At 33.9% G+C, this 25,314-nt stretch overlaps 1 protein-coding gene across 1 annotated transcript in view; it reads left to right on the top strand.

The window, feature by feature from the left end:
- RTTN (rotatin) overlaps positions 1-25,314 on the top strand; it is a 92,284-nt gene that overhangs the window by 44,815 nt on the left and 22,155 nt on the right. Inside the window, exons 28-39 of the mRNA XM_009333498.1 lie at positions 830-1,049; positions 2,839-2,967; positions 6,456-6,563; positions 7,200-7,358; positions 8,734-8,805; positions 12,256-12,448; positions 14,714-14,796; positions 21,377-21,488; positions 22,242-22,440; positions 23,506-23,596; positions 24,616-24,769; positions 25,134-25,271. Coding sequence (XP_009331773.1) covers positions 830-1,049; positions 2,839-2,967; positions 6,456-6,563; positions 7,200-7,358; positions 8,734-8,805; positions 12,256-12,448; positions 14,714-14,796; positions 21,377-21,488; positions 22,242-22,440; positions 23,506-23,596; positions 24,616-24,769; positions 25,134-25,271 — 1,658 coding nt within the window. The remainder of the gene's footprint in view (positions 1-829; positions 1,050-2,838; positions 2,968-6,455; positions 6,564-7,199; positions 7,359-8,733; positions 8,806-12,255; positions 12,449-14,713; positions 14,797-21,376; positions 21,489-22,241; positions 22,441-23,505; positions 23,597-24,615; positions 24,770-25,133; positions 25,272-25,314) is intronic.

Raw genomic sequence — 25,314 nt, 5'->3', positions numbered from 1 at the left:
TATTTTCACTGAACTCCTTTTTGGCCTAATGCAGTATGTCAGTGCACATTAGTGATTGTTTAGGACAGCTACTTCCAGAATGAAGTTACAACCTTTTTCTGTCAATCAAGGAAACACAGAAATTAATTTCTGTTAGTTTTTTTCTCTGAGTTTCTAATATAACATCTTCCCACACTAAGTCTCTCTGTCAAAGTGTATTCTAAGAGATACTAAAATTGCAGCTTAAGATAATACTTGTTTATTTAAGTGCCACAACATAACTGTTTGTAAAGATACTTTCAAAATTTTACCTTCTTCATTCTTCCCATGCAGTTACTCATTTTCTAAAAATTTTGACAGCTGGAAAATGGAGTATTTTAGAAATCCCTGCTAGTTATATCTCACACTCCTGTATTTTCTGTCTACCTGAGTTCTAGATTGATGGTATTTTGCAGGAAATATTTTTGAACTTGTCTCTTGAACCAGGACAAACATACACGTAGCTACTAAGCTTTGCAGCTCTTCTCGTTATGTTATCCATCATCTTCAATCTCTCACTCTTTATTTAATATGCTCCTTAATAATTGGAGTTATATCTCATTTATCTTTTCTTGGTTAAGCAGCCCTGTTATAGTCAGATGCAATATTATGCTTTCAGAACCTGGGTGAAGCTAGAATTTAATTCCATGTTATTCTGTGCATAAGGCAATAGTAACTAATTGAGATGCTGAGACTCACAGACTAATATAACAGTAAGAAGAATGAGGCATTGACATCTTGTAAAATGATTCATTATAATAACTTCATGTTGGCAGTTGAATTTTTTTTTTTTTTTAAACATTTAAACCAGAGAGGGCTTGGAACTTGCTGGCTCTTTCAGAACCGAGCTGGCTCTGAAGCTGCTACAATGCTTAAGGCTAACAGATGCACCACATTTTTACGGACTTCCTTCACTGGAGAGAACATTACGAGGAATGGTTCATGTTACTGCACTTCCAGACTGGAGTACCTATTCTGCTGCAGTTGAACCTGTCACAATTTGTAAGAAATATTTAACAGGTCTTCTTGAGGTAAGTAGCTTATGTTATAACTTAGCTTTTGGTTTGAATGCTTGTAAAGAACTGTGTAACTAATGACATTATAATTTTTAGGATGTACTTTTACTGAATATCATCATTAGGAATAGGTCTGGGAAAGATGCTTTTTTCTCCTAAGTAAATAGCAAAAGTATGGAGACTAGATTGAGCAATGTGTATCTGTACTTATGAAGATTCGTTGTATTGTGTGTGCCTTCATCCCCTGTTTAAGAGGTAGTATAAAGTGACTGTAGTTTAAGCAAGATGAAAAATAGATGTGTTTTTTTTAATAACTGAAACGTTAGGAGGAAAAATCCAAGATATTCTCCCACAGGCAAAATCCATGTGTGAAAGGTGGTCTCGGGGAACAGTAACTTGTTAGGCAGGTTATTAACACAGAGAAAAGAGGTAATTCAAGATGCTACAGTTTTGGGAAGCCAAAATTTCGTTCTTGTTTTCAGTGTTCTTATTTGTTTGCTAAGTCCATGGATATGATAGACAACTAGTTTTTCCTCCTAAAATTACATCTTTTGAAAACTCCAGTCGTCTTAAAACTGTAGAAAAAGCATAGATCTGGCTTTCTGATTGTTTTACTGGTATTGAGTAAGGTAGGTACATTTAGAAGTTTTCTTTTTAGATTCAAACACTAAAATCTATTTGTTGCATTGGTTGAAAAAGTTTTAAAGTAGTTTTAATTCATTTGTGATTCTGAATGTTATGAATAGCAACCAGATAAGTGTCTGGAAAGTTTATATACAGATGATAATCATGTTTGTGATAAAAAAAAAAGATGTTGTGTTTTAGGTGGAAGTCTTCACTTGCCAAGATTTCTTGAGTAGAAATAAATATACTTAGAGCTATTTGATTAGATGAGTTCTGTGGTTTGAAGTCTAGACTAAAAATGGCACCAAGGTTATAGATGTTGTCATGCAAAAGAAAGATTATTACTGGACAAAATCATAATAAATATTATGGAATGAAATCAACTAGTAATGCATAAGCTTTATGTGCAGAAGAATTACACAGTTTTACTTGGCCTAAATATGAAAATAAATGTAGGTTTCTTTTTGGGGGGCTGGGAGAAAGTGGGCTTGAAAGAATTCCTGTAGAGTGGGACACTGAAAGAAAGAACAGCAGCAAAAATGGAGAGGTTTAAATTGCCATACTTTGGGGAGAAAAACACATCTAGAAGTGTAAGTCTTAAGTGTATAGTTTTTTTTAAAATGGGCATGTTTTGTTGAAAGCAGCATGCTTTTTATTTTAACATGTATGGTTAGAAATTTGGTCAGAGAGTTTATTTTACGTTACGATCCAGTGACCTTTATTGCTGTTCATTAGAATTTGATATAGAAAGGTGATATATTTATTCCAATTCAAATCACAATAAAAGATATAAATGACCCTTTTTCTTGAACACAGAATTTCGAACAGAAATTTTTAATTATATTTTTAATTCCAAAAATAGCATTAAAAAATGGGTACAATAAATGGACTGATTCCATCAAAACCAAACTTTCAGGTTTCTATTCAATGTTGTGCTTGTTATTAAGCTCAACTGCATTCTTTATTTGAAGAAGCAAATAGAAAACACTGATCTTCAGAAGTTTAACCATATAGGAAACCATTGCATGGCCAAATGACTCATAAATAAATACATTCTTAAAATTCAGCTAAAAATCTGTCATGAGTTTAAATTATAATTTAGTAGTGTGTAAGACAGTTTGTACTCTACCTGTATACTGCTTACAGTAAAGCTACCATGAACTCGTACCCCCACTCCTAGGTCATCTCATCGTTTTATGTTGAATGGGGAGGAAACGCTATGTCCTTCATGGGAAAAGGTGTTACGAAAAGCACAGTTCTTTGCTTGCTTCACTTATCTCATGAAATGATGTGTCAAGCCAAGGATACGGTGAGTGCATTGCAGTTGTCCTTACGTTGTCATTTGTGAGGGCTATGCACAGATATATTTTAACTGCTAAAGTTAAATGACAGATTTTTGTATGTGGTAGGGGAAGATGTCTTATATGGCAACAGATAATAAAAATAAAAATAATAATCTGGTAATCTCATTTGGTATGTAATGTTAGATAAATGAATAGGATAGAGTATAGTATACAAGAAAGCTAAAGACTCAGTTCTAGCGTTACTGAAATTATTCTGTAAATAATTATGTGGATTTAGAAAGGCCTTCTTTCAGAATGAGGTATAATTTTCTTTTTATAAAAAATCAGAAATCAGGATTGTATGTAGGATTAATAAATTTAAGGATTTTAACATCATTATTTCTTCAGCCTTGTACAGATAACAGGTTTTCTAACATGTTTACACATACGACTGTGTGTTCTTTCACATGTGTGTGTATATAGGGGAGAGCTATGGATGTCATCTATCTGGACTTCTGTAAGGCCTTTGACACGGTCCCCCACAACATCCTTCTCTCTAAACTGGAGAGATATGGTGGACTGTTTGGTGGATGAGGAATTGGTTGGATGGTCACACCCAGAGGGTGGTGGTCAATGGCTCAATGTCCAGATGGAGATCGGTGACAAGTGGCGTCCCGCAGGGGTCCGTATTGGGACTGGACTTAATATCTTCATCAATGACATAGTGGGTTCGAGTGCACCCTCAGCAAGTTTGCAGATGACACCAAGCTGAGTGGTGTGGTCGACACGCCTGAGGGATGGGATGCCATCCAGAGGGACCTGGACAAGCTGGAGAAGTGGGCCCATGTGAACCTCATGAGGTTCAACAAGGCCAAGTGCAAGATCCTGCACCTGGGTCAGGGCAAGCCCTGGCATCAATACAGGCTGGGGGAGGAAGGGATTGAGAGCAGCCCTGCCAAGAAGGACTTGGGGCTACTGGTGGATGAAAAGCTGGACAGGAGCTGATAATGTGCGCTTGCAGCCCAGAAGGCCAGTTGTATCCTGGGCTGCATCCCAAGAAGCGTGGCCAGCAGGTCGAGGGAGGTGATTCTGCCCCTCTACTCTGCTCTGGTGAGACCCCACCTGCAGTACTGTGTCCAGCTCTGGAGCCCTCAGCATAAGAAAGACACGGACCTGTTGGAGCGAGTCCAGAGGAGGGCCACAAAAACAATGAGAGGGCTGGAACACCTCTCCTATGAAGAAAGGCTGAGAGAGTTGGGGTTGTTCAGCCTAGAGAAGAGAAGGCTTCGGGGAGACCTTATTGCGGCCTTTCAGTACTTAAAGGGAACTTTTAAGAAAGATGGGGACAAACTTCTTAGCAGGGCCTGTTGTGATAGGACGAGGGGGAATGGTTTTAAACTAAATGGGGGTAGATTCAGACTAGATATAAGGAAGGAATTTTTTACGCTGAGGGTGGTGAAACACTGGCACAGGTTGCCCAGAGAGGGGGTGGATGCCCCATCTCTGGAAACATTGAAGGTCAGGTTGGACGGGGCTCTGAGCAACCTGATCTAGTTGAAGATGTCCCTGCTCATTGCAGGGAGGTGGGACTAGATAGCCTTTAAAGGTCCCTTCCAACCCAAACTATTCTATGATTCTACTATATATATGTGTGTGTGTATATATACGTATACATGAAAGAACATATACATACATGAAAGAATGATTGTCTAACTTATAAAAGGAGCTATCATTACTTATTAGCAAAATTCATATCTGTGCTCTGTGTCCACGTGCATATGTTGAGAGTTAAATTTTTGAGAGTTTAGAAAGGGCCTTCATCCTGAAGCATTTAAAGTAAATTCAACAATTTAGTGTAATCGTTTTGGAGAATTAAAATCTACTTTTGTTAGTATCTGTGATAGCCACAAGTGAAAACCTCTCAATATGATCAAGTACACGTGTAACTAGAAATAGCAGTATACCTGCTTCCCTAAATTCCAGATATCTGTTTTTTCAGTTCTGTACTTCTTCAAGATATTAAGTGCTGACAAAGCTTATTGAAATTGCAGGGAGGCAGAGTATTAAGTACACTGCAGGAAGACTGTAGCCTCCAAAGAATTATATCATAAATGTGTGGATGAAAGAGTGGGCTTGAACTGATTACTTTTTTTTTTATATCAGTCTTGTAGAATAATAGGTATAGTAGCATATGATAGGTGGCATTTTTTTGTGGCTATAAATCATAATCTGTGTGTACAACAGTGTTACTGTCTAGACTGTACTAATAACTTATAGTCTCAAAGAAATTTTAAATCCTGGCCGTTGTTTGCAATCGTGATTTAGTGTCAAATCTTAGGGGAAGAGAAGCACAAAATTAGCCTTCTTCCTCTGTGCAAGAGGTGTTATACAAGAGGTATACACTGGATAACTGCTATTAAAAAAAAAATTAATACTAACTTAAAATGTACAGTCTAATGACTTGAAATTAAAACTAAAGGAAATTATTTTTTGCTCATTAGCAGTATTTTGAACCATTATCATTCTTTGTTATTAAAAGAACCACCTTGTTAAGTCAGACATAAGATCCTTTATCTCATACTGATGGACAGAAGTTACTTACAGATGTTTGTAGGAGTACATGAGAAATAGACCATATACTTAGGGTCTGTACATGAGAATTGCTGCAATGTTTTGTTTGTTTGTTATGGTATCATTTCACTGGTTGTGCTTTGCTGACCTATGCTTTGTATTTCATTTTGTATTTTAATGCTCTCCCTCCCCAAATTAAAAGATTGTAAAATACTGTGCTTTTTGTAATTAATATTGTGTGTATTGAGAAAATCCATGCAAAATACGCTGCTCCAAATGAAACATCAGTTATATACTGTGTAAAAATATACAGGACTGAGATGGTCAGAAGGCACATACATAAAATTCTAGGTGTCGTGATTCATTATGAACTTAATGCATTGTTTGTGCAGTGCCGTGGTTAAACAGAGCATTTTGCAGGTATGCTGGTTTTGGGTTTTTTTTTTTAACCTGAGCTAAAGAAATTAGTTTGCAAAGTCAAGTATGATTTCTCTGCATGACTTTAGTTAATCACATGGCAGGTGCATGACGTAAAAGAATGAATTAGGATCAAAGAAATAATTGCATGTTCTTATTTGGTAGTTTTCTGCACACATATAAGAGAAAGACATATTAATAATCAAAAATAAAAAATGTAAGGGTTAAATTTTGAATGTAAATAATTATCCCAGTATTTAATGTAAAATATTTAATATCTCGTTAGCACTGCTGTCCTAATTCTATGAAGAAGATGACACAAATTTACTTTTATTCATTAGGTGAAGTCAGCAGGTTAAATACATGTTTATAGAGGCAGAATCAAAATCTTTTTCCTGGAATATTACTGTTGTGTGCATTTAAACTGTTTTAGTATGTAATTGGTAGCTCAGGCTGTTGGTAGGCTGACATGGCATTGAAAGATATATAAAATAATTTCTTAATTTTTTTTCTGTTTTCTAATCAGGACTGGATATCTCTTTGGTCTTTGCCTTATGGTAACAGTGAAGAACAAGTTCTTTCTCAGCTAGGTCTGGCATGGCTGGTTCCTTTATGGGTGGATCGAGACCCTGAGGTTAGTTAATGCAATGTTAAGTTGATATCTTATTTTGACCCTTAAGTATTTGCAAAATTTTTGTTTCATTAATTTATTTAATATTGAAACTACTGTTTTGTGTTATTTAAAATGTTACTGACTGTATCCTAAATAACAGTAACAATGAAGTAGGGAGAATGTTTCCATATAAACATCTTCGGAGAAATCCTTCCCTGCATATTCTGTCTTCTGTGCTTTCATTAGTCACTCATAATCATGATTCACAGGCAGTTTTCATTGACGTTACTGTTACTTAGCTGCAAAGCAGAAACATTTACATGAACTACAAATTTAGAGCAAATATATTTGATGCAAATCTTGTAATCGTATGAGTTTGCTAAATGGAACTATTTTTAAATGGTAAAATGTGAAGAATATTGAAGGCTATCTTAGTATTTTTAGGTATTCAAAAATCTATTTTATTAATTCTGTCATTTTTACGTACACATAGTTGTGATTATGAGTATAGGGCCAGAGAAATACAGGAAAAGAGGTTGTTACCTTTTAAATTATTCCCTTAAGCTCCAGATTCAGTTGATACAACTTAATAATTTAAAAAATGTGTTGCTAATTACTGTAAGAAATATAACTTTGTGTTGTGCTTATATGCACTAGGTCAGATTTACAGCACTTGGAATAGGATCAGCTCTTACGTCTCTTGAAATAGGATGTATTGCTTTAGCAGAAAGTTGCCAGAACATTTCAGGAGGGCTGTGGGGAACGGTGATAAACATCCTTCTGGACCAATCTGAATGTAGCATGGTACGCAGGGAGGTATGTTTCTTGTGTCCTTCTGCTGTCTTAGATTGTCAAGTTTTTTTTTCATTAAGGAGAAAAGATGATTTATTTTTTTTAAATTCTGTATATCTATTTTCTGATGCTCCACAACACCTACTGCTTTGTAAGTTAAATACTGCCTAATTAAATAAATGTTTAGCTGCTTACTTAGAATTACTCAAGAAGCAACAATTACAGATGACTAATTTAAAAGCAGAAATGATCTAAACAATACAAGTGAATGCATAAAAACTCCTAAGGCTTACTCAGGCAGACAAATAGGTTGCTAAAGCATAACAAATTCGCCCAGATTTTAATGGCTGTTTTGTTCCATTTATGAACACTTTGGCATGAACACATCACCTGATCTGTAGTAAATACATCTTCATTGCAGACGTGAGGTAATCTAATTTGCCTAGGCACTAAGGTTTATTCGTGAGAACTGAAAGTTTGTACTCTGGTAGAGCAGCACATAGAGCTGTATAATACTATATTTAAACTGCATACATGTTTTTTGCACCTTTCTATCAACTGTAGTTTTAAGTTTTTTTTGTTTTCCAATGACTAAGAAATAACAACTGTGACAAATAGTGGGTTAGTTTCTTCCCAGCTCTGTTGCTCAACTAATTACATATTCCAAAGTAATATTTTGAATTTATTTGTGCAAAATGCTTTTGAAAATTCATGCTTCACTGTTTTATTTAACTTCAAAATCACTTCAGTAGTCTCATAAGACTCAAATTAATGACAAAAGATTGACAAAATATGAAAAAAGCAGTTTCAATCCACCCACATATACATGTGGAATGTTTGTAATATAAATTAGAAAAACACACATGCCATGTATTTAGACAGGAAAATATTTGCAACATATGTGTCTGTGTCCCAATGTGTCCCCCATATTGTCCCAATTATTTTATAATAATTAAAAAAAAATACATGAGGAGAATAGAGTGAAGGGTCATAAACAGTTATCCAGGTTTTTCTGCTTAGGGTTTTTTTCCAGGGCTTCTTGTTATGTAATGCTCATTCATCAGGATTGACTGTATTGGAACAGTGATGAAAGTATTTTATAAAAAAAAATACAAATTTGTTTCCTAGTGATTTCTATTCTATCTCTTCCTGGTCTTTTTTTCTTCCCAGCCTCCTCTTGTGCCATGCCCTAATGATGTCTGTCGTAGGTGAAGTTTGAGGGGGTGTAGGTTATATAATTCTAATTTTTTTTTTTTTTTCCAACGTGAACATGAATTCTTTGTGTTTTGACATATGTTTAAAGCAATGGAATAATATGTAGACTGTGCTGTTCAATCTGATGTGGTTTTTTTGAGCTGTGATGGCTAGATGACCATATTGATGCTTTCATTTCTTTCAGGCTGCTTTTATTCTACAAAATCTCCTTGTGATTCCAATTCCTACAGAAGACGTGAAAGATTGTGTTTGGCAAGTGAGTGACTATTACATTTGATGAGAAAGATCATAGTGTCACAGAGAGACATTATTTGATATAAAAACTTATGTCAGTATACCTATAAAATATAACCTTAAAAAATTACATGTCTAAGGTGGCATTTTGGAAAGAGAAATATATGAATAGACAAATTTCTTTCAAACTTCCAGAAGCTCAAGAAAAAAAACAAAGTTAGTTTGTATATATTTTGCATTTAATGAATATAGTATCTTTGGGCTCCTAGGAAACTTGCTTGCTTACATTAGTATCATTAACATTAGTATCATTAACATTTTAGGATAGAAATTGGTCATTTATTTTACCCACACTTGGAATACAATATGATTTGAGGTGTATGAGGAAGAAGAAATTCTGAGAATGTGATGTTTATAAAATGTTTTTAAAGAAATATGTAAGTGATGAGAAACAACTCTTTCCAAAGAAAAATGAAGCAGCTTGTTGCTTACGTCAATTTAAATGTTTCCTAAAAACATACACCCTTGCTCAAAGCAGGGTGAACTAGAGCAGGTTGCTCGCGACTGTGTCCAGTTGGGTTTTGAGTATCTCCAAGGATGGAGACTCCACAACCTCTCTGGGCAACTTGTTCTAATGTTTGACTGCCCTCACAGGGAAAAAGTTTTCTTAAGTTTAAATAGAATTTCCTGGATTTAAATTTTTGCTCATTGCCTCTTGTCCTGTCACTGGATACCAATGAGAAGAGTCCGTTTCCCTTTCCTTTCTCTCATCAGATATTTATACAAACTGATAAGATCCCCTGGAGACTTTTCCAGTTCTGATCTTGAGTCAGTCATCTCATGTTACCTTCAGCAAACATGGTTCATTTTACATAAAGATCTTTGGATCTTAGTTCCCCATTTCTCACTTTTTGCTGCCTTGATACCTCTTCTTTCTGTCCATCTTGCTCCTTCCAGTGTATGAGATTGTACCTATATAACAGTGGTACAGTGTATGTTCTTTTTGAAGAAATTTGCATATGCGACCATATCCTGTTTTGTCTGTTCCTTTCTGCAAAAGATCAAGTTAGTGCTGAAAATAGTGCTCCTATTTTACTAGGATAAGTTGTCTATGATTCAGCTGAACCCAAACAATTATGCTGTTTCTTGCAGAGCTGCGTTTTACAGTATGTCTTATCTTTCCTTTACATCTGATCATAAAGGAAAATGTTCAAGTAATCTTAAGAATCTGGTCCTTGTTTCAGTAATCTTGCTTATTACTTATATTTTATCAATATAAATAGTAATTCTTTCAATTCATAATAGCAGGAGATTTACAAGGGGCAGCCATTGTAACTTGTTGATATAAACTCTATTAAAAATTGCTTTTCAGTCTTTTTAAACATTTCAGCGACTATGGTGAGGTGACAAAAATTGAATCCAGTTGCAAAATTCTGGATGAATTCCAGTGCAATTAGTAGAAGCTTTGAGTCAATGTGATTCTTATTAAGAAGTGCAATTTAATGGAAATTGCTCATCACTTAATAAGTGTTCATGCTGAAAGATATTATCAAACAACACTTTATGGTAACTGGTAAATTAAAACTGTTGAAAATACAAACAACAATTGTTAAAATTGTAAGATACCACCAGGATCAAATTCTATATTTCAGTTACATTTTTTCCCTTGCACTGAGTAAGACAGTTTGTCTGTTGACCTTAATGCAGGCAAGTTTAAAGGACAGCTATAAGTGGATCTGGGTGAATAGTAGGAATAATGTACCATAGCCAAAGTAGAAGAATATCATTTTATCCCTTAGACAAATAGGGCTGGAGAAGGAAAGGCTGTTAATAGAGTTTGTAGGCCAGTATCTTCACGAGAACATTTATAGTGTTGCTGTTATCTAGTTGATCTGCTTAGGAAAATTTTTGCCATGAGTAAAGTCAACCAGTGTAAAGTATTCTAAGACTGCAACATACTGTGTTGTATGAAGACTGCTGAAGTCAGAGCACTTTATGAAAGTAATTGATGAATAACTCTTTCAGGGCCCCTGTTGTACAATAAAGTGTTTGGCATAGCTTTTTAAACCGGCAAAGACAGTTCTGGGTAGTAAAATTTTGACTAAATTTAATAAAATTTCCAAAGTATGCATTTGTCATAGTTAATACAGTCTAAGTATGTTGTTGACAGTGTACGAGTACAGTTTTATAATTCATCGTAAACAGTTTACATGAAATACTACATTCTTCTTCAAACTGTTTGTCATATTTGATTCTCCATTAATTGGCATAAAAGGCAAATAGTGAAAATAGTCTGTTTATGTATTATAGAAACCAAAAAGAATGAGCAGTAGCCATCCAAAACTTTGGTTATAACTTACCCTGTAACACAAAATAGTTTTACTGCTTCTACTTGATCTGTTTTTTGTTTCATTTTGTTTTCTTGAAACATAAGCTTGTATTCAGTGTCAATAGAGGAGTTGGGAGAGATCTAGAGCCTCTTGGGGACAAATAGTGTTTTTCAAATTACTTATTTGCAGTTGATCTTTCTCTGCTCTCTCCTGACTGCCAAAGAAAGTTTCTAATTAGCACTGACAAATTTTCTTTCCGTAATTTTAACTAGTTTCTTTTTGAAGTACTGCAAGATGCTTCCTAAAACTGCCTTGCAGAAAGTAATCGGTTTGGATTTTTCTCAGTCTGGGTTCTTTTGCCAATTAAAACTTCTAATTTTTATGGTCGCTTTAAAACAGGTTATGTTGTAGCTGAGTAAAACTTCTTGTTTTCTTCTGTTACCGTAGAAAACACTGGAGAAATACTGTAACAAAGGCAGTTAAATCAAACTGTTTATTTCAAATAAAGACTATGAAGTCTTTCTTTTCAGGTGTAAATCCACTTCTCTGGAAAGTTTTCCCTGAAGTCAATATTTAAAAAGAAATGACTGAAAACCATTCTTCAAAGAGAATTTCTTTCTTTTTATGTCTTGTTTTCTAAATAAATCTTTTGTTGTAGTAGATTGAGATGGATAGATGTAGTATAATGGCAGTTTACTTTAGAACAGGATGACCTTTTCAGGATACTCTTATCTTAGTATGAATGTGCTCTTTTTCTAAAGAAAACTTTTGCATTAGTTGATATCTGTAAGTAGAATTAAATGAGAAATTGAAATTGTAAAGTCTCCTGATACATACACTGTATTAAAACCATCCAGTTATAGCTTTCCGTGGCTTTCTACTTAGCTGTTAACAAATTTCTCAGGAGCTAAATAACTACTTCAATTTTGCTAAATCATTACAGTTTTTGTAATATATTATGATTTAGCTCAGCCTTAATAAACTCTACATTTGATTTTTTGAATCTGTTAGGTACAGCCTGTAAGCCAGCTATGTGTATACATGCATACACAGTGTTAGACTTAATTTGGGTTTTTTTGACAGTTTATTTTATGTAAAAGATTCCTTTAAAGAAATTATCTTTGTGAATTTCATGTCTTCAGGGTCCCTGTGTACATGATGAAGAATCTGGCCTCTCTCAGACAGGAAAACCTGCACTTAAGGCCCTTTTGTATCACTGCCAATTCTATGAACATGTGAATCAGATGGTGAAACACTGTTACCTAGGATGTTATATGTTTGATTTGAATTCTTCCAAGGAAGACAACTTCATCACAGAAAAAGGTGGTGTAACTGGTAAGTGATGTTAATGTAATCTTGTAGTATTTTAAACTTACTTAAATAACTTCTAGTTTGAAGTAACTTACCTCAAATAATTCTTACTAAAAATGGAACTCAAAATGAATATATAAACTGTGAACTTAAATACATTAAGTCAAAATATTGCTCTGAGGATTTAAGAAGTAGATAAGTCACTAGTTTAACATATCTCAGAAAAAGCTCTGAGCTGTTATTTACAACTTCAAAAAATTAAAAATGGAAAAGATGTAATTGGTTCTGCAATAAATTTTTTTGCAAAATATTGGGGGTAAAATACTTTTTACAGTTGTGACTTTTATGACACATCAGTACAATGAAAGTTTAGGAAAAAGAAATGTGTGGACTGTTTAAGACTCCTACTTCTGTTTCTTGATGTGTTCAGCTTTAAAGATACATGAGTAGGAGTGGACTCTAATATGCTGAGGTTAGCTGCATTCTAAGACATTCAGAAATAATTTAATTCATAGACTGATCAAATTTAATACTCAGATTTTTTTTTTTCTCTAACCTGTATACCCTTGGAGTATTTCAGATCTAACTTTTATATTGACTAATCATTTTCTGAACAATATTTCTAAGTCTTACTATGATGCGTTGTGGGAACCCACATTCTTGTCCAAATATGTATTATGATCTTAAGTTTAGAAAGCTAGGAAATTCTTCAGAAAGCTAAATTAGTAAAAACTGTTCAAGGGAGGGAAAATTAGTAAGTTCATTCTTTTTGGTTTCTTTCTTTTTTTGTGTGCCTAAGTTTCTGTATTTCCATCTTCTAAGGCTACAGATTTAAACAATTCTTGTAGGTCTGCTTCTGTTAAACTTATGTTACAGAAGCATGAACAGAAGAGGAATGCTATTTTCCCTACCAAGTTATGACTTTATGACAGACCCAAGGAAAAGAACTATTCTTGGTTAACTCACTGAGTTATCAGAGAAGTACCTCAGCAGTATACAAAATTCGAGCCATAAAAATCCTCAATTTCTTCTGTGGCTGCTTTATTTATCTATAAGTTTAATTTTTTCAAGCCAACACATTTCACTCCTCCCATGGTCCTCCTATTTGTGCCTCTTGGTAGTTCTGTTAGCTGATGCAATATCATATCTAAGAGCAACTCAAACTCCAGGATTGTAGAACTTTTCAGTGAGCAGTTGAGATACATTTTATCAGGTCATTGAAAAGCAAAGCCAAAAAAAAGTTTTTCCAGGAGTTTTGAAATAAGGGGGAAAAATCATCTGTGATATTTCAGGAACACGAAACAAATTTTTTGTTTATTTAAAAAAGGGAGGACAGGACAACGTTTGCTCCATCTCTAAAACTATAGTGCTTGAAAGGCTTGTAAGTCCTTCATTCGTATATTCAGAACTGTGTTGTTTATCTATAATGACCTGTTTCTGCTTTTTAATAGGTCCTTTGTCATCTCTTAATAGAAGATCTTGCTTTGGTTTATCTTCCTGAAACTATTTTTGTCAGGTTTTTTCCCAATGTATTTTCCTCACATTTTTCAGGAATATAAAAAAATATCATCTGCAAAGTTATGTTAAAAATAAAATTAGTTAGCTCAGTTTAGTAATTAGCTAAGATATGTATAGGACTTCTACTTTTGTGGGTATTGCACTCAGAATCTGTGTAATCTAGTGCTTTATTCTTTGTTGTTTTCTTTTCTAAATATATGAAAGCCTCAAAACCTATTATTGACAGGTTTGCGCTATAAAATTTTTGGCACTTTTTATTCTGAAACAGATTTACAAAGTAATTCTGCCTTTATTATATTTATGAATATGGATTCTTTTGAAACTGCTTCTCTTAAAATGCGAATTTGAAGTTTTTTGAAGACGAGGACATCTGTTCATTATGTTTGTGCCATGAGATCCCAGTATCTTCAATATTTTTGTACTATTACATTTTAAATAAAACTAAATCTGAACTATTGCAAATGACTAAAGGCTATGCAACTGCAGTTTGAGCTAAGTGTAGCTTTTTCCAGACTATTTTATGTTGCAGCTGAAAACTGTATTTTATTTTATTTTCTGTTTATTCAAGGGATTTGCTGGATAAGAATTCATAAGTACAATGTGTGAAAACTTATATTCTGAGATCTTCAGAAGGATAACTGTGGTTGGCTACTTTTCTGTTTCACTGAAACAATCCTTTGAAAAGCTTGTTATTCTCTTTGCTGGTCTTGTAGTAATGAAAAAGAAAACTGTTTTGTTCGATTTTTGATTTGTATTCTTCTTTTCATGCAGATTTTGATGATTCTCTTAATCTTTGGAAGGCTCCATCCAGTCAAAGCCAATCTTCACATTCTCAGTCAACATCTGAAACTATGGTAACTTACAGAGTAATCTATTTATTTTAAATATAAACTTGTTCATTAAATGCTTTGAAGAAAATTAGCACTCCTACTAAATGCTAAAAAACCCCCAACAAACCAAAGCACAAAACAAAACTGAAATTAAACTGAAAATTGAAAAGCTGAAACTAAATTGAAATTTACTCTAAAGTAGCTTTAATATGCTAAAGAAAACTTTTATGGATATTTACTCGAGCAAAAATAAATAAAATGGTTTACCTTGACTAGTTAAATGCATAAGGCAGTGCTTAATTCTGTAGTTTCTCACAGCAAGACGTATTCTCTACAGATTATTTTGTAATTGGCTTTATTGACAAAATGCAGTCATCTCCATCTATAGTTGTCACTTCTGCTGCTTTTATCCAAACTGTCCTTTCAGGGTGAACCTATATTTACACTACACAGCTACAGAACTGGATCAATCAAAACCACAACAGTACATTGGGTTAAAGTTATATTCTGTGTCATAATAAACTCTGGATTCTGAAAATGCTTTTATAAAACATGAAAGTGGCACAAGTGTTTGCAAGACCCAAATAGACATGAAAAATATGAGAAAAAATATTAAAAAAAATGAAAAATATAAGAAAGCAGATGGCTACTTGAAAAATTTGTTTCTGGCTAGGATGAAAGGCTGTAAACATATGCTCTCTTTCAGGATGGCAAATGCAAAGGAAGAGAAAATGAAATACATTCTTCCAGATCCAGAGTAGATTTGCAATATCAGATCAGGCTGTGGAGGAAGCTTTTATAACATTCATTAGTTACCTGATAAAAACCATGTATTTTCAATGACTGCAGCATAACTTCAAGGAAACTCTGACATGTTGCACTGAAATCCATTTTTATAATTTTATATTTTCTTCAAAAATTTTTGGTTTATGAATAAGCATCTAATGTAATATGGAAGCCCTAATATAGCTCAGAAGTTTCTTTTCTGTTACAGATGTGCTGATACAACAGACTATTAAAGCACAACAATATACTATCTTATTTTATTGACTAAAATTGTTATGCCCAGTTTTGCTGTGGATCGTGATAAAAATAAAAACATAGAAAAGCCAGTATTGAAAATTTGTCTCAAAATATTTCACAATTATACTTTTTCCGTACTGTTTTGACTCTCTATTATAAACGTATTGCTGTCTAGCACTGCTACTGTTATCTGGTATGTTTTTAGTAATTGAGGAAAAAGTATACTCTAGTTTTCTGAAAAAGAGACATTTTAGCTTAGATTTTATTAATGAATTTGATTTTCATTTATCTAAAACAAAACAACCCACCCCCAGACCCTTAGGGTTATTTTAAACACAAGTATTCAAATTTGACTATTTGAAACTAAAATAAATGAAAGTGCATGTAAATCAGGAAGTAGATGCTAACATGAATACTGCTTAAAAAAACATTTACATAAGAATCTCAGGTTGTTTAAAAGCAGTTGTTACCAAATTGCTTTTTACTGAATAAATTAAGTGCCAGTTTCTTATAGGAATAGAAGTTGAACAAATTTCATCTCGTTTTGTTCATGTTACTTGAGGGAAAAGTTAAATTTCAGCAATTCGTATCAGGGTTGAGTGTCTGATCTACTTAAAGCTGTGCTTGAGTTCTCATGAAGAGTTGAAGAGTTCATTACATGAAATTGCTTCAGCTTCAGTAGCTTAAAAAAAGAAAAAGGAAAAAATAATTTGGAATCTACTAGCTCAAATTAATGTATTTTTATTTATATGTGTGAAGTAGCATCATAGTTTAACACAAAGCCGTAGCTCTACAATTCTGTTTAACAAATGGACAACTAATTATTTAAAGAAAGCACAGTGTAATACTAAGATACACTCATTTGTATCAGTCTTCCAGATGTTGTAGACTTCCTATTTGCTAAGATTATGCTCTTACAGCTAATGTAAGAAAATTTTATTCAAGTTTGTCTTTTGTTTTGTTTTCCTTCTTCCCCTGATACAGATGAAGATTTCACACAAAAACTTTGATTGTCGTTTATAGAAGTTAATTTAATTTCCATTTGTCCTTCATGGACCTTTTTAGCAGCTGTAAACTCTTTTTTTTTTTATTAACTAAGTTTCTTACCTTGAAAAAAATACCAGTGCTGACATGACAGATGATTAGTTTCCAAGCTGGAAGGCAAGATGCAGAGGTCCAATGTTCCAATGCCAATATTAATTAGGAGAAGAAAGACAGAGGATGGGAACTGAGGCTAACTACAAACTGTATTTCAGAGAGCAGTTAATGACTATTAAGTGTCTACCTAGTAAAGTTTGGAAATACTTTTAAAAATTCAAACTTGTCTTGAAACCAGGCATCTGCAATTTATTCCTATGTAACTTCACATTTTACATTCCTTCAGTTTGGCCCAAAGCTTTCCATTTTGATGTATGAGAAAAAGAAATTCATTTATGAAGTCATTACCAAAAGTTTGTAGAAGTTTGTCTCTAAATTTTATATATTGGTGGTACCAGGAAGATGTAGTTATTCCAAGCCCGCTAGATGGCATGCTTTCCCCATCACAGTTGAAAGGGAGACTGCAGGTCCTATTGAAGGAAAAAATGGGGTGTGGGTTTTTTGGGTTTGTGGTTGTTTTGTTCTGGAGGTTTTTTGTGCATGGTACAGATTTGACAACAGCCACAAATAATTGAGAGTTTCCAGCTATCAAAACAAGTAGAATTGTTTCTATTAGAAGCTCTTCTCTGATATTTTAATAACATTAAAAAAAAAAGTTTTTCTAAATATGTCCATATCCATTCATTTCATGAATGTCAGTCTACAAAGCTGAAACTGCTTTTTGCTTCAGTAAGCCACATCCTGAAGATCTCTGCAGAAGGAAAAGTGAATTCTTTTTACTGAATTATAGGAATTTCTTTTCTGTGAAGAGGAAAGGTCTGCTGTATTCTTTTTTAATATTTGAAAACAGTTCTGATAAAAAGAAAAAGACACTTAGTTTTCTCTGTTTTCAGATTTCATGTAGTCAATACTTTAATTGAGCTATCAAAGGCTGATTTCATACAGGGTTAATATAACCTTAAATGAAAACAGTATCTAAATTACTTTTTGGCTTCATCTTTTTTCCCCCCACCCCCAATTTTTTCCCTAAATTTGCAGGAAGTAAAATTGAGAAAATTAAAAAGCAAGTATATTAATAACAGAAATTATTCTTTTTTTACTTTAGTCTATAAAATAGTCTGTCAGAGGTCTTGCAGAGGCCGTAAGTACAATTATGCCCATTTTATAGAGTAAAGAATAGTGATGTGGGGATGAAATCAGTGATTCAAGGTCATGTAAAAGACAGCAGCAGAGCTGGATTGTTTGTACTCTGTTAACTTATATGCATTGTATTTAGTGTCTTTAAGATCTCAGTGGATTACGGATTTTTGTCAAATTTACCTTTATTTTTCTCTGAACTGGAACATAGATACTGCAAAAAGTCCAATTCTGAGAAGATTAAAAATCTTTGTCTTTTATAGAATTCATAGTTTAAACATTCACTCAGGCTATCATTACAGAGAACAAATCTTTATTCTTATTTTAACCAACAAGTTTTTTTTGTGTTTAGTACATGTGATTGAGAACACCAATCAGCATGGAGGTACCAACTTGCTTCATGCTGCATAAATACACTAGAGCTGTTCTGTGCCCAGGACTGCTTATCAAAATGAGCAGTTATTTAAAAACTTGAGCTAAAAATGGTACAGGTTAAAGATTACAGACATTTCCCAGATAGCTTTAAGTCATAGCCATTCTTTCCTATAAAATCTTCTTGCTATTTTATAAAAATATGTGCTTTATTTTCTGGAACCATGGTTACCAGAGCGCTATACGGTTAAGTGATTTAAACCTTTGAAAAGAGAACTGAATAGAATTAATCACTGCAAGCCTATTAAAGCAGTGCCAGAGGGATTTTTATACTAGAGGTTAAGAAAAGACCTTTTATTCATATCTAGTAGATAAATGGCAAAACCCTCGCATTTCTCCTGTATTTCCACTCAGACAATTTTTGTATTCTTTTGCATTAGTAATCTGCAGTCTTCATCTCCTCACACACACAACCCTTTATTTTCCCCAATTAAACCCCCTTCCAAAGTCTGTTGTTTCGCTGTTAAGCAACAGGATGCTTCATTGCTCCCAGAAAGAATATGGTGGCAGTAGTAAACATCCTTTACTAAATACAATGTCCCAGACCCCCAGTTCATCCTTATCAAAGGTGATTTATAAAAGCGGTAATATCTTTTCTTTCCTGGAAGGCAGAACATTGTGGAAACAACTTCATTGTGTTACTGTATGTTTTCTGTTAAAATAGCAGAAAATTTCTGGTTTTAACCCATGTCGCACTGTGAAGCAATTACCAGTGAATGTTCCATTAGTGCAGGAAGCTGATAGTTTTCTAACCAGATAAAGCTTTTATTGATTTTTATTTTCTTTTTAACATATCTAAGACCTTATTTTTATTTCTTTGCCCAAAGTGTTTAGACAGTTTTAGAAGATGAAGAAAGAGTTGTTGTGCGATGTAGAAGATATTATTTACTAATATGTGAAAACTTGTATAAATTAATAATAATATCTTTAAAATTACTCTCAGCATAGTAATAATTCCTTTTAGGGCTTTACTTGTTGCAGAAGAACCATATGGACTGTTAAAAGTTGCACTTTGTGTTTGTACTTTTTAAGAAAGAGTTATGTTTTTTGTCATTTATTAGAATGCTTGGAATTGAAGTATAGTGCTGAATAAATGCAGAATTTACCATGTGTCAAGATGGATTGATTTACTCTAATATAAATAATAGATTTTAATAATTATTTAAATCAACAAGCATGAAACTTTAATTTATTTCAATTGGCAAACATGGGGTTTATTTGTATAATCTAAACAGAATTTGAATTTCAATTGGTCAGTACAATTTGGTACTGCATTTTGCTAACAAGACAATTATTTAGCCAAGCATGTCCTAGTGTTTATATGATCTAAGCTATATGTGACTCCTGGGTTTCAGACACGCACCCCAAATCTTACTGTAGCTTGTCTTCTGTGTTACAATAACCTTCTGGCTTTTTTGAAGAACAACTGAGCATGCTTGAGGAGAAAGCTTCAAGACTGTAGGATGGACAGTAGTGGGACACCAGAGGAAAACAGGGGAGAGAAGGGAGTTACAACATGGAGGTGGCAACCTTTAGCTCATGCAGGGACTCTGGTCTCAAGTAAAGATGTGCTGATAGAAGCCTAACAATATTTGGAAGTGATGGGGGTTGGGAGGTGGGGTTAAACCTTCTAGGGGATGAGAAAATACTAAGTAGAGAGTTTCTGTAGCTCAAAATGCTGCTGAGTAAATCAAAGCCAAACCTAGAAAGCAGTCACCTAACTACAAGGATACGATAGCTAGGAAGGGAGTAATCTGTGATTTCCTTCCCTCCACCCTTTTTGTCAATTAAGTCACTTTTGACTTTTCCTTAGGTAAAAAAATATTCCAACTGGTATTCTAATAAAACTTTAAAAGGAAAACTTTTGAAATATTTCAGTCTTCCTTAGAAAGCTCACTGTGAGGAAAAGTCTAATAACATCTTTCAAGCTGTGACCATCTCGGGATTTCATTGGATTCCCCAACATTTTGTATTCTTTACACTGTATAGTGATGCTTTTGAAGAAAATTTACCTGATGTGAATTGTCCAGCTAGAAGACAAAAAACGGCAGTGAAAAAGTAACCTGACATGGGAGATGCTTATCCCATATGCTGAAAGAGGCAACAGGTCTTGTTGTGTCACAAAAGCATATTATTAAGCTGGAGACTCTAGGTCTTCTGATCTCAAGCTTATGGTTTTAAACACAGTAGTAAGGACATTAAGAACTTCTGAAAGCATGCAAAATTAATAATATGGTAGATAATGTATAATTGGTAGAAGGAGCATGGTAGTATGACAGTAAAATTATCTACTGTCATGTAAATATCTCATATCTTCACCATGAAATGAATACATGTAAGGATCACAGGACTAAGGTTAAGAGAAGTACCCGGAGTTGGAAAGACTCTGGAACTTCAACTTTGGCTGATGACTAATGTGCTTGTGATATTTTTATCTGAGCGAGTCCTGGTATAAATGGGCAAGTGCTGATGTTCTCAGTAGAGCAAATAGTCCGTGAAAAATTTGAGTTTAAATGCTTCAGTAATGCCTTTCTATCTTTGTCCAAATGTAGATTGAGTCAATTAAATGGATGAAAAAGAAGGATGAAGAGGAGGAATTTCCAGTAACATGGGCATTGATCAGTTTTTAACTGAAGTGTTTCAGGCTGTTCATATCGCACATCTTTCAATAGTTTCAATTATTGGATGCTTATAAATTATATATGTATACACACATATAGTGAGAAAAAATTAATCAGATTGTTTTTGAATGGTAATTTTTACGTCGTTTTTGGTTTTGTGAGTTTGTTGGTTTTGGCGGGTTGGTGGTTTCGGTCGTCGCCCCCCCCCCTCTGTCCCCCTTTAAGCAAAATATAAATAGAACTCTGCTCTATTAAAGCTGGAATCAACTAGTTTCCTTTTTATGTCTTTCCAGATTCGGTCTGCATCACCATCACTGGGGAGTGTTACTGAGCTTCAGGCAATAGTCCCAACAAGTTCAAGCCGTTTTATTCCTGAAACTGTAGTTGATCGGCTTATGGCACAAGGTAAGTCAAACTTTGAGTTTGTGTACATAATGATGAATACCATGCATTAGCCTGCCCATATTCCGGTATTTGTACATGCATATAAAGCTTGCTTATTGCAGGAACAATCACCATTGATGCTTCTAGTGGTTGTTTTGGAAGACAAACAATGAAACGCTTCCTTTAAAATGAAATAGGGTGAAATACATTTTGCAGAAATAAGTGAAAATGGTTGATACTGCTTGGAAAGTAACTCAAGACTTAGGTTCTATTCCTGTCATCCAGTCACCCTTTCAAAAAATTCAATTTTGGTAAAGCTGTCAAATACATACTTGCACACACAAGTGCATGTGTACACACACAGATGTATATATAATTCTCTTTACATGTAGAAAGATAAAAATATATATAATGTAAAAAAAATATAAAATTATGTATGTGGAGAGAGACATCTACAAATATAAAATATTTTTCTGTTAAGGAAAGAAGTGAAAATTTATATCTTTCCAAATTTACCATTTATCTTTAATGTTATTAGTGGCTTGCAAAAGGAACATTTTATTTCAGAACTATTTTAAATAACACTTTTCCTGTATCTGATTTCTTGGTTGTTTTGTGCTGTGGGTTTCCCCCCCGCCCCGCTCCCATTCCAGAACATACTGTTTTAAATGTAGAGGGAACTTGGATATTTTATGAAAAAGAAAAAGCAATTTGTTTTATGTAACTGCTCTAATTAATCTTTTGTGTGTTTTCTTTTTATTAAACACATTCTAGGTCACAGTGATACAACCACAACAGAATCTCCAAGTCAACATGATTCTCCCATGTCTGCTACTCTGTCTAAACAGCGTGCTGTCGTCACACCTGCCCTTTTGTCAGCTGTTTGCAGCCTTCTGCACAACCTGCTGGTTGTCACACCAAAAGATACTGGAATTGCTCTTCAACAAGTACATTTGCTAACAGCTCTCAGCAGGTATGAGATCAATAACTGCTGAACTACAAACAAGGTGTAGCAATAGAGGTGAAAAGTTTGAAGTGAGATCTACCAGTGTTTGTTACCAAAACTGTTAAATATATTGATCACTTCTTGTTTCTGAAGTGTTAAAAAATGCCTTTTTTTTTTTAAATACAATCAACAAAAGAAAAGAATTTGGATTATTTCTTTTTTTCACAGAAAAGGTAGTCATATTGGTGATTCCATTTGTGCTGTCTGTTTTCTACAGGACTACTGTGTTCCTCTGGTAGTGTCTTAGGTTTTTGTCTAGATGGCCGTTTAGTCATCCTTTTTGGAGGGGTAATTTTTTAATTTTTTTTTTTCTTTAGTAGAACAGTACGTGGTATAATCAGGTATTCAGAATTGCAGATCATTTCAGTTCATTTTATGATTTTCTTCTTTGAATTGTATGCAATATTTTGAGGATGAGCCAAGGGCTGTCACACAAAAAGAGAGTAAATAATGCTTGTCAGATTTGGGAAAGTATTAGATGATAGACCCTAGTGTCTTGTTTCTTTTTTTAAAGAAGGAACCACTTGAAAATAGTCTTCAGATTTCATTCCATGTTTCCACTTGCATCATAACAAATTCTTTCACCTGTAGAAAGTGTTTGGAAGGCCTGAAGTGAAGCATGAAAATTAGTTCAGTTTTTTTAAGGTTTTCAAGAGGTTTTGTAGTTGCTCTTCATACTGCAATTAATGAAAAAAACCCAAAGGCAACCATGTTTGAATACAGTTTATTATTACAGAGCTGTTTATTCTTCTACAGGAAAGAAAATAAGCAATCAAATATAAACAAACAATTTTCACTGGTGCAGTAACAGCCATTGGAATTTATGTTAGTCTAATTATTTTGAAACAACTTACTGCTACTATAGTTGCCATTTCACTAGATTTACTGCTAAACCCCACTATTTTAAGAAAGTTCTTAATAATTTATTTTTACTCTGTTTATTTAAAATGTTCTCTTCTGTGGAATGTTAAGTTAGTAGAATGTTTAATTATTTAAATATATATCTAACCAACTTACTTTATTTTATTTTAGTCTTGTAAGTGCTAATCTGGTTGAGAGATGTATCTTTGAACTGAAAGCTCCATTGGGTCATCCATGTCATATAGAACATGTAAAAGCTCAGGTTAGAGAAGCATTTGTTACTTTCTAATTTTTTTAAATTATGAAATTAATTATGTTTGCATAATCTATATTCATTAACATAGTCCGGACACACTGCTATAGGCTACATTCATGTGAATCTCTGTGCTTTTTACAAGGTTTAAGAGAAAATAAACCGTGTTATATTCGACACATAACAATTAATTTCTGTGTTAGAACTATACCTAGAACCATCAAGCTGAAAACCAATTGCGTTTGAAAAATACAAATTGAGTTTAGCAGTTACAGAAATCATGTAATAGAATTTCTTTGTACAGTATTGAAGTATGAGCCAGATACAGTTGCTGACACATTTCATATTTATTTTCTGCAACAAACCTGGCTGCTTTGCTTTGTCTCCAATCCTGCAGACACTTACATAGGTCTCAAGTAATTTTGATGTATGCAAAGCACATAGGGTTACTGCCAATGGAACTACTTTTGTATCAAATTTAACTCTGTATATATAACATATAGAACATACTATGTTCATGGCACAGCACCATTTTAAAGCTTCTGCTGCTGTGTGTTCAGATTTACTTTGAAGAAAGATACCCAGGTTATTTAAGAAAATGTGTTTCTGCAGAAATCTTGTGAGAATAAATAAATAAATATGTCAGGAATCATTTTTTCCCTAAAGCTTCAAATTGAGCTTCTATTTTCAGGAAATACACATATATTCGTCAATATTAATGACCATGTCTATGTTTTTCCTTGTGAGCTTCCAGAGAATATGAAAGTCATGACTTTCTCATAAGGAACTTTATTCTTTGTCACTAGAAAATTGAATTCACACATGTGTTTCGAGACTAGGAATTCTGTTTCATCTTCTACAGTAAAAATTAGGAGAACAATTTTATATCCTATTATTTCTTTTAAGTGGTGTATATTAATTCAAAATGTTATGAATAAGTTGAGGTAACGTGAGTATTTAAATTAAAAAAAATATGGAAGGTGCAAATATATGGCTTTATTTCATATCTTTTTAAAAATATTTAACAGGTGTTATTACTACTTCAGTACTTGTCATCTGTGTCCAGGCTTCTGAAATCATGTTTATTGGTGGACTCTCAGCTTGTAATCCAGGATGAACTGTTGAAACCTGTCTTGGGAAATATCTTCACGATTCTCGCCATTCGCTCCAAAGATGGGTTAGGTAATGAAGTACTTTGTTTCCAGTATAGCCAGACAGAGGCAGGTCTTCATTTACGTACCACCTTCATTTAAATTGACAGAATAAAAATTCTCTGACGTGTTTCAATACTGAAGTATGAGCATAGTCCATTCAAGCTTGTGATTTCAGCCAGGTGCATGTTAAGTGATCTGTTTAATCCAAATCCAATTGCATGTAAATCGGCTGATGGGTACTGTTGGTATTATAATGCAAGCTGCTGAATGAAGTGAGGAGAGTTCAGAAAATTGTTGAACAAATGAGTGATTTAGCAAATGGAAATGACCTAGCTATCCAGGTTTGTGCACATGTGTAAATGCTTTGATTTTTTTCTATATTATCTTTGCAGATACTGAGTTAACATCTGTACTTCATGAAACATGGGTAGACTTTTTCAACCTTCTAGCTACATTATTGTGGAAGAGTGGCCAACTATCTTTTCCATCTGTGACAGCAGCCCTTGCAAATCATTGCACAGCAATAATTGGTAATAACTATTCCTGGATGGGTTTTAACCTAGCAACTAACAA

This window comes from Pygoscelis adeliae, unplaced genomic scaffold, assembly GCF_000699105.1.
Source record: "Pygoscelis adeliae isolate BGI_AS28 unplaced genomic scaffold, ASM69910v1 Scaffold140, whole genome shotgun sequence".
NCBI classification, from domain to species: Eukaryota; Metazoa; Chordata; class Aves; order Sphenisciformes; family Spheniscidae; genus Pygoscelis; species Pygoscelis adeliae.
The sequence above is the reverse complement of the archived record's forward strand: the minus strand, read 5'-3'. Positions and strand labels throughout refer to the sequence as shown.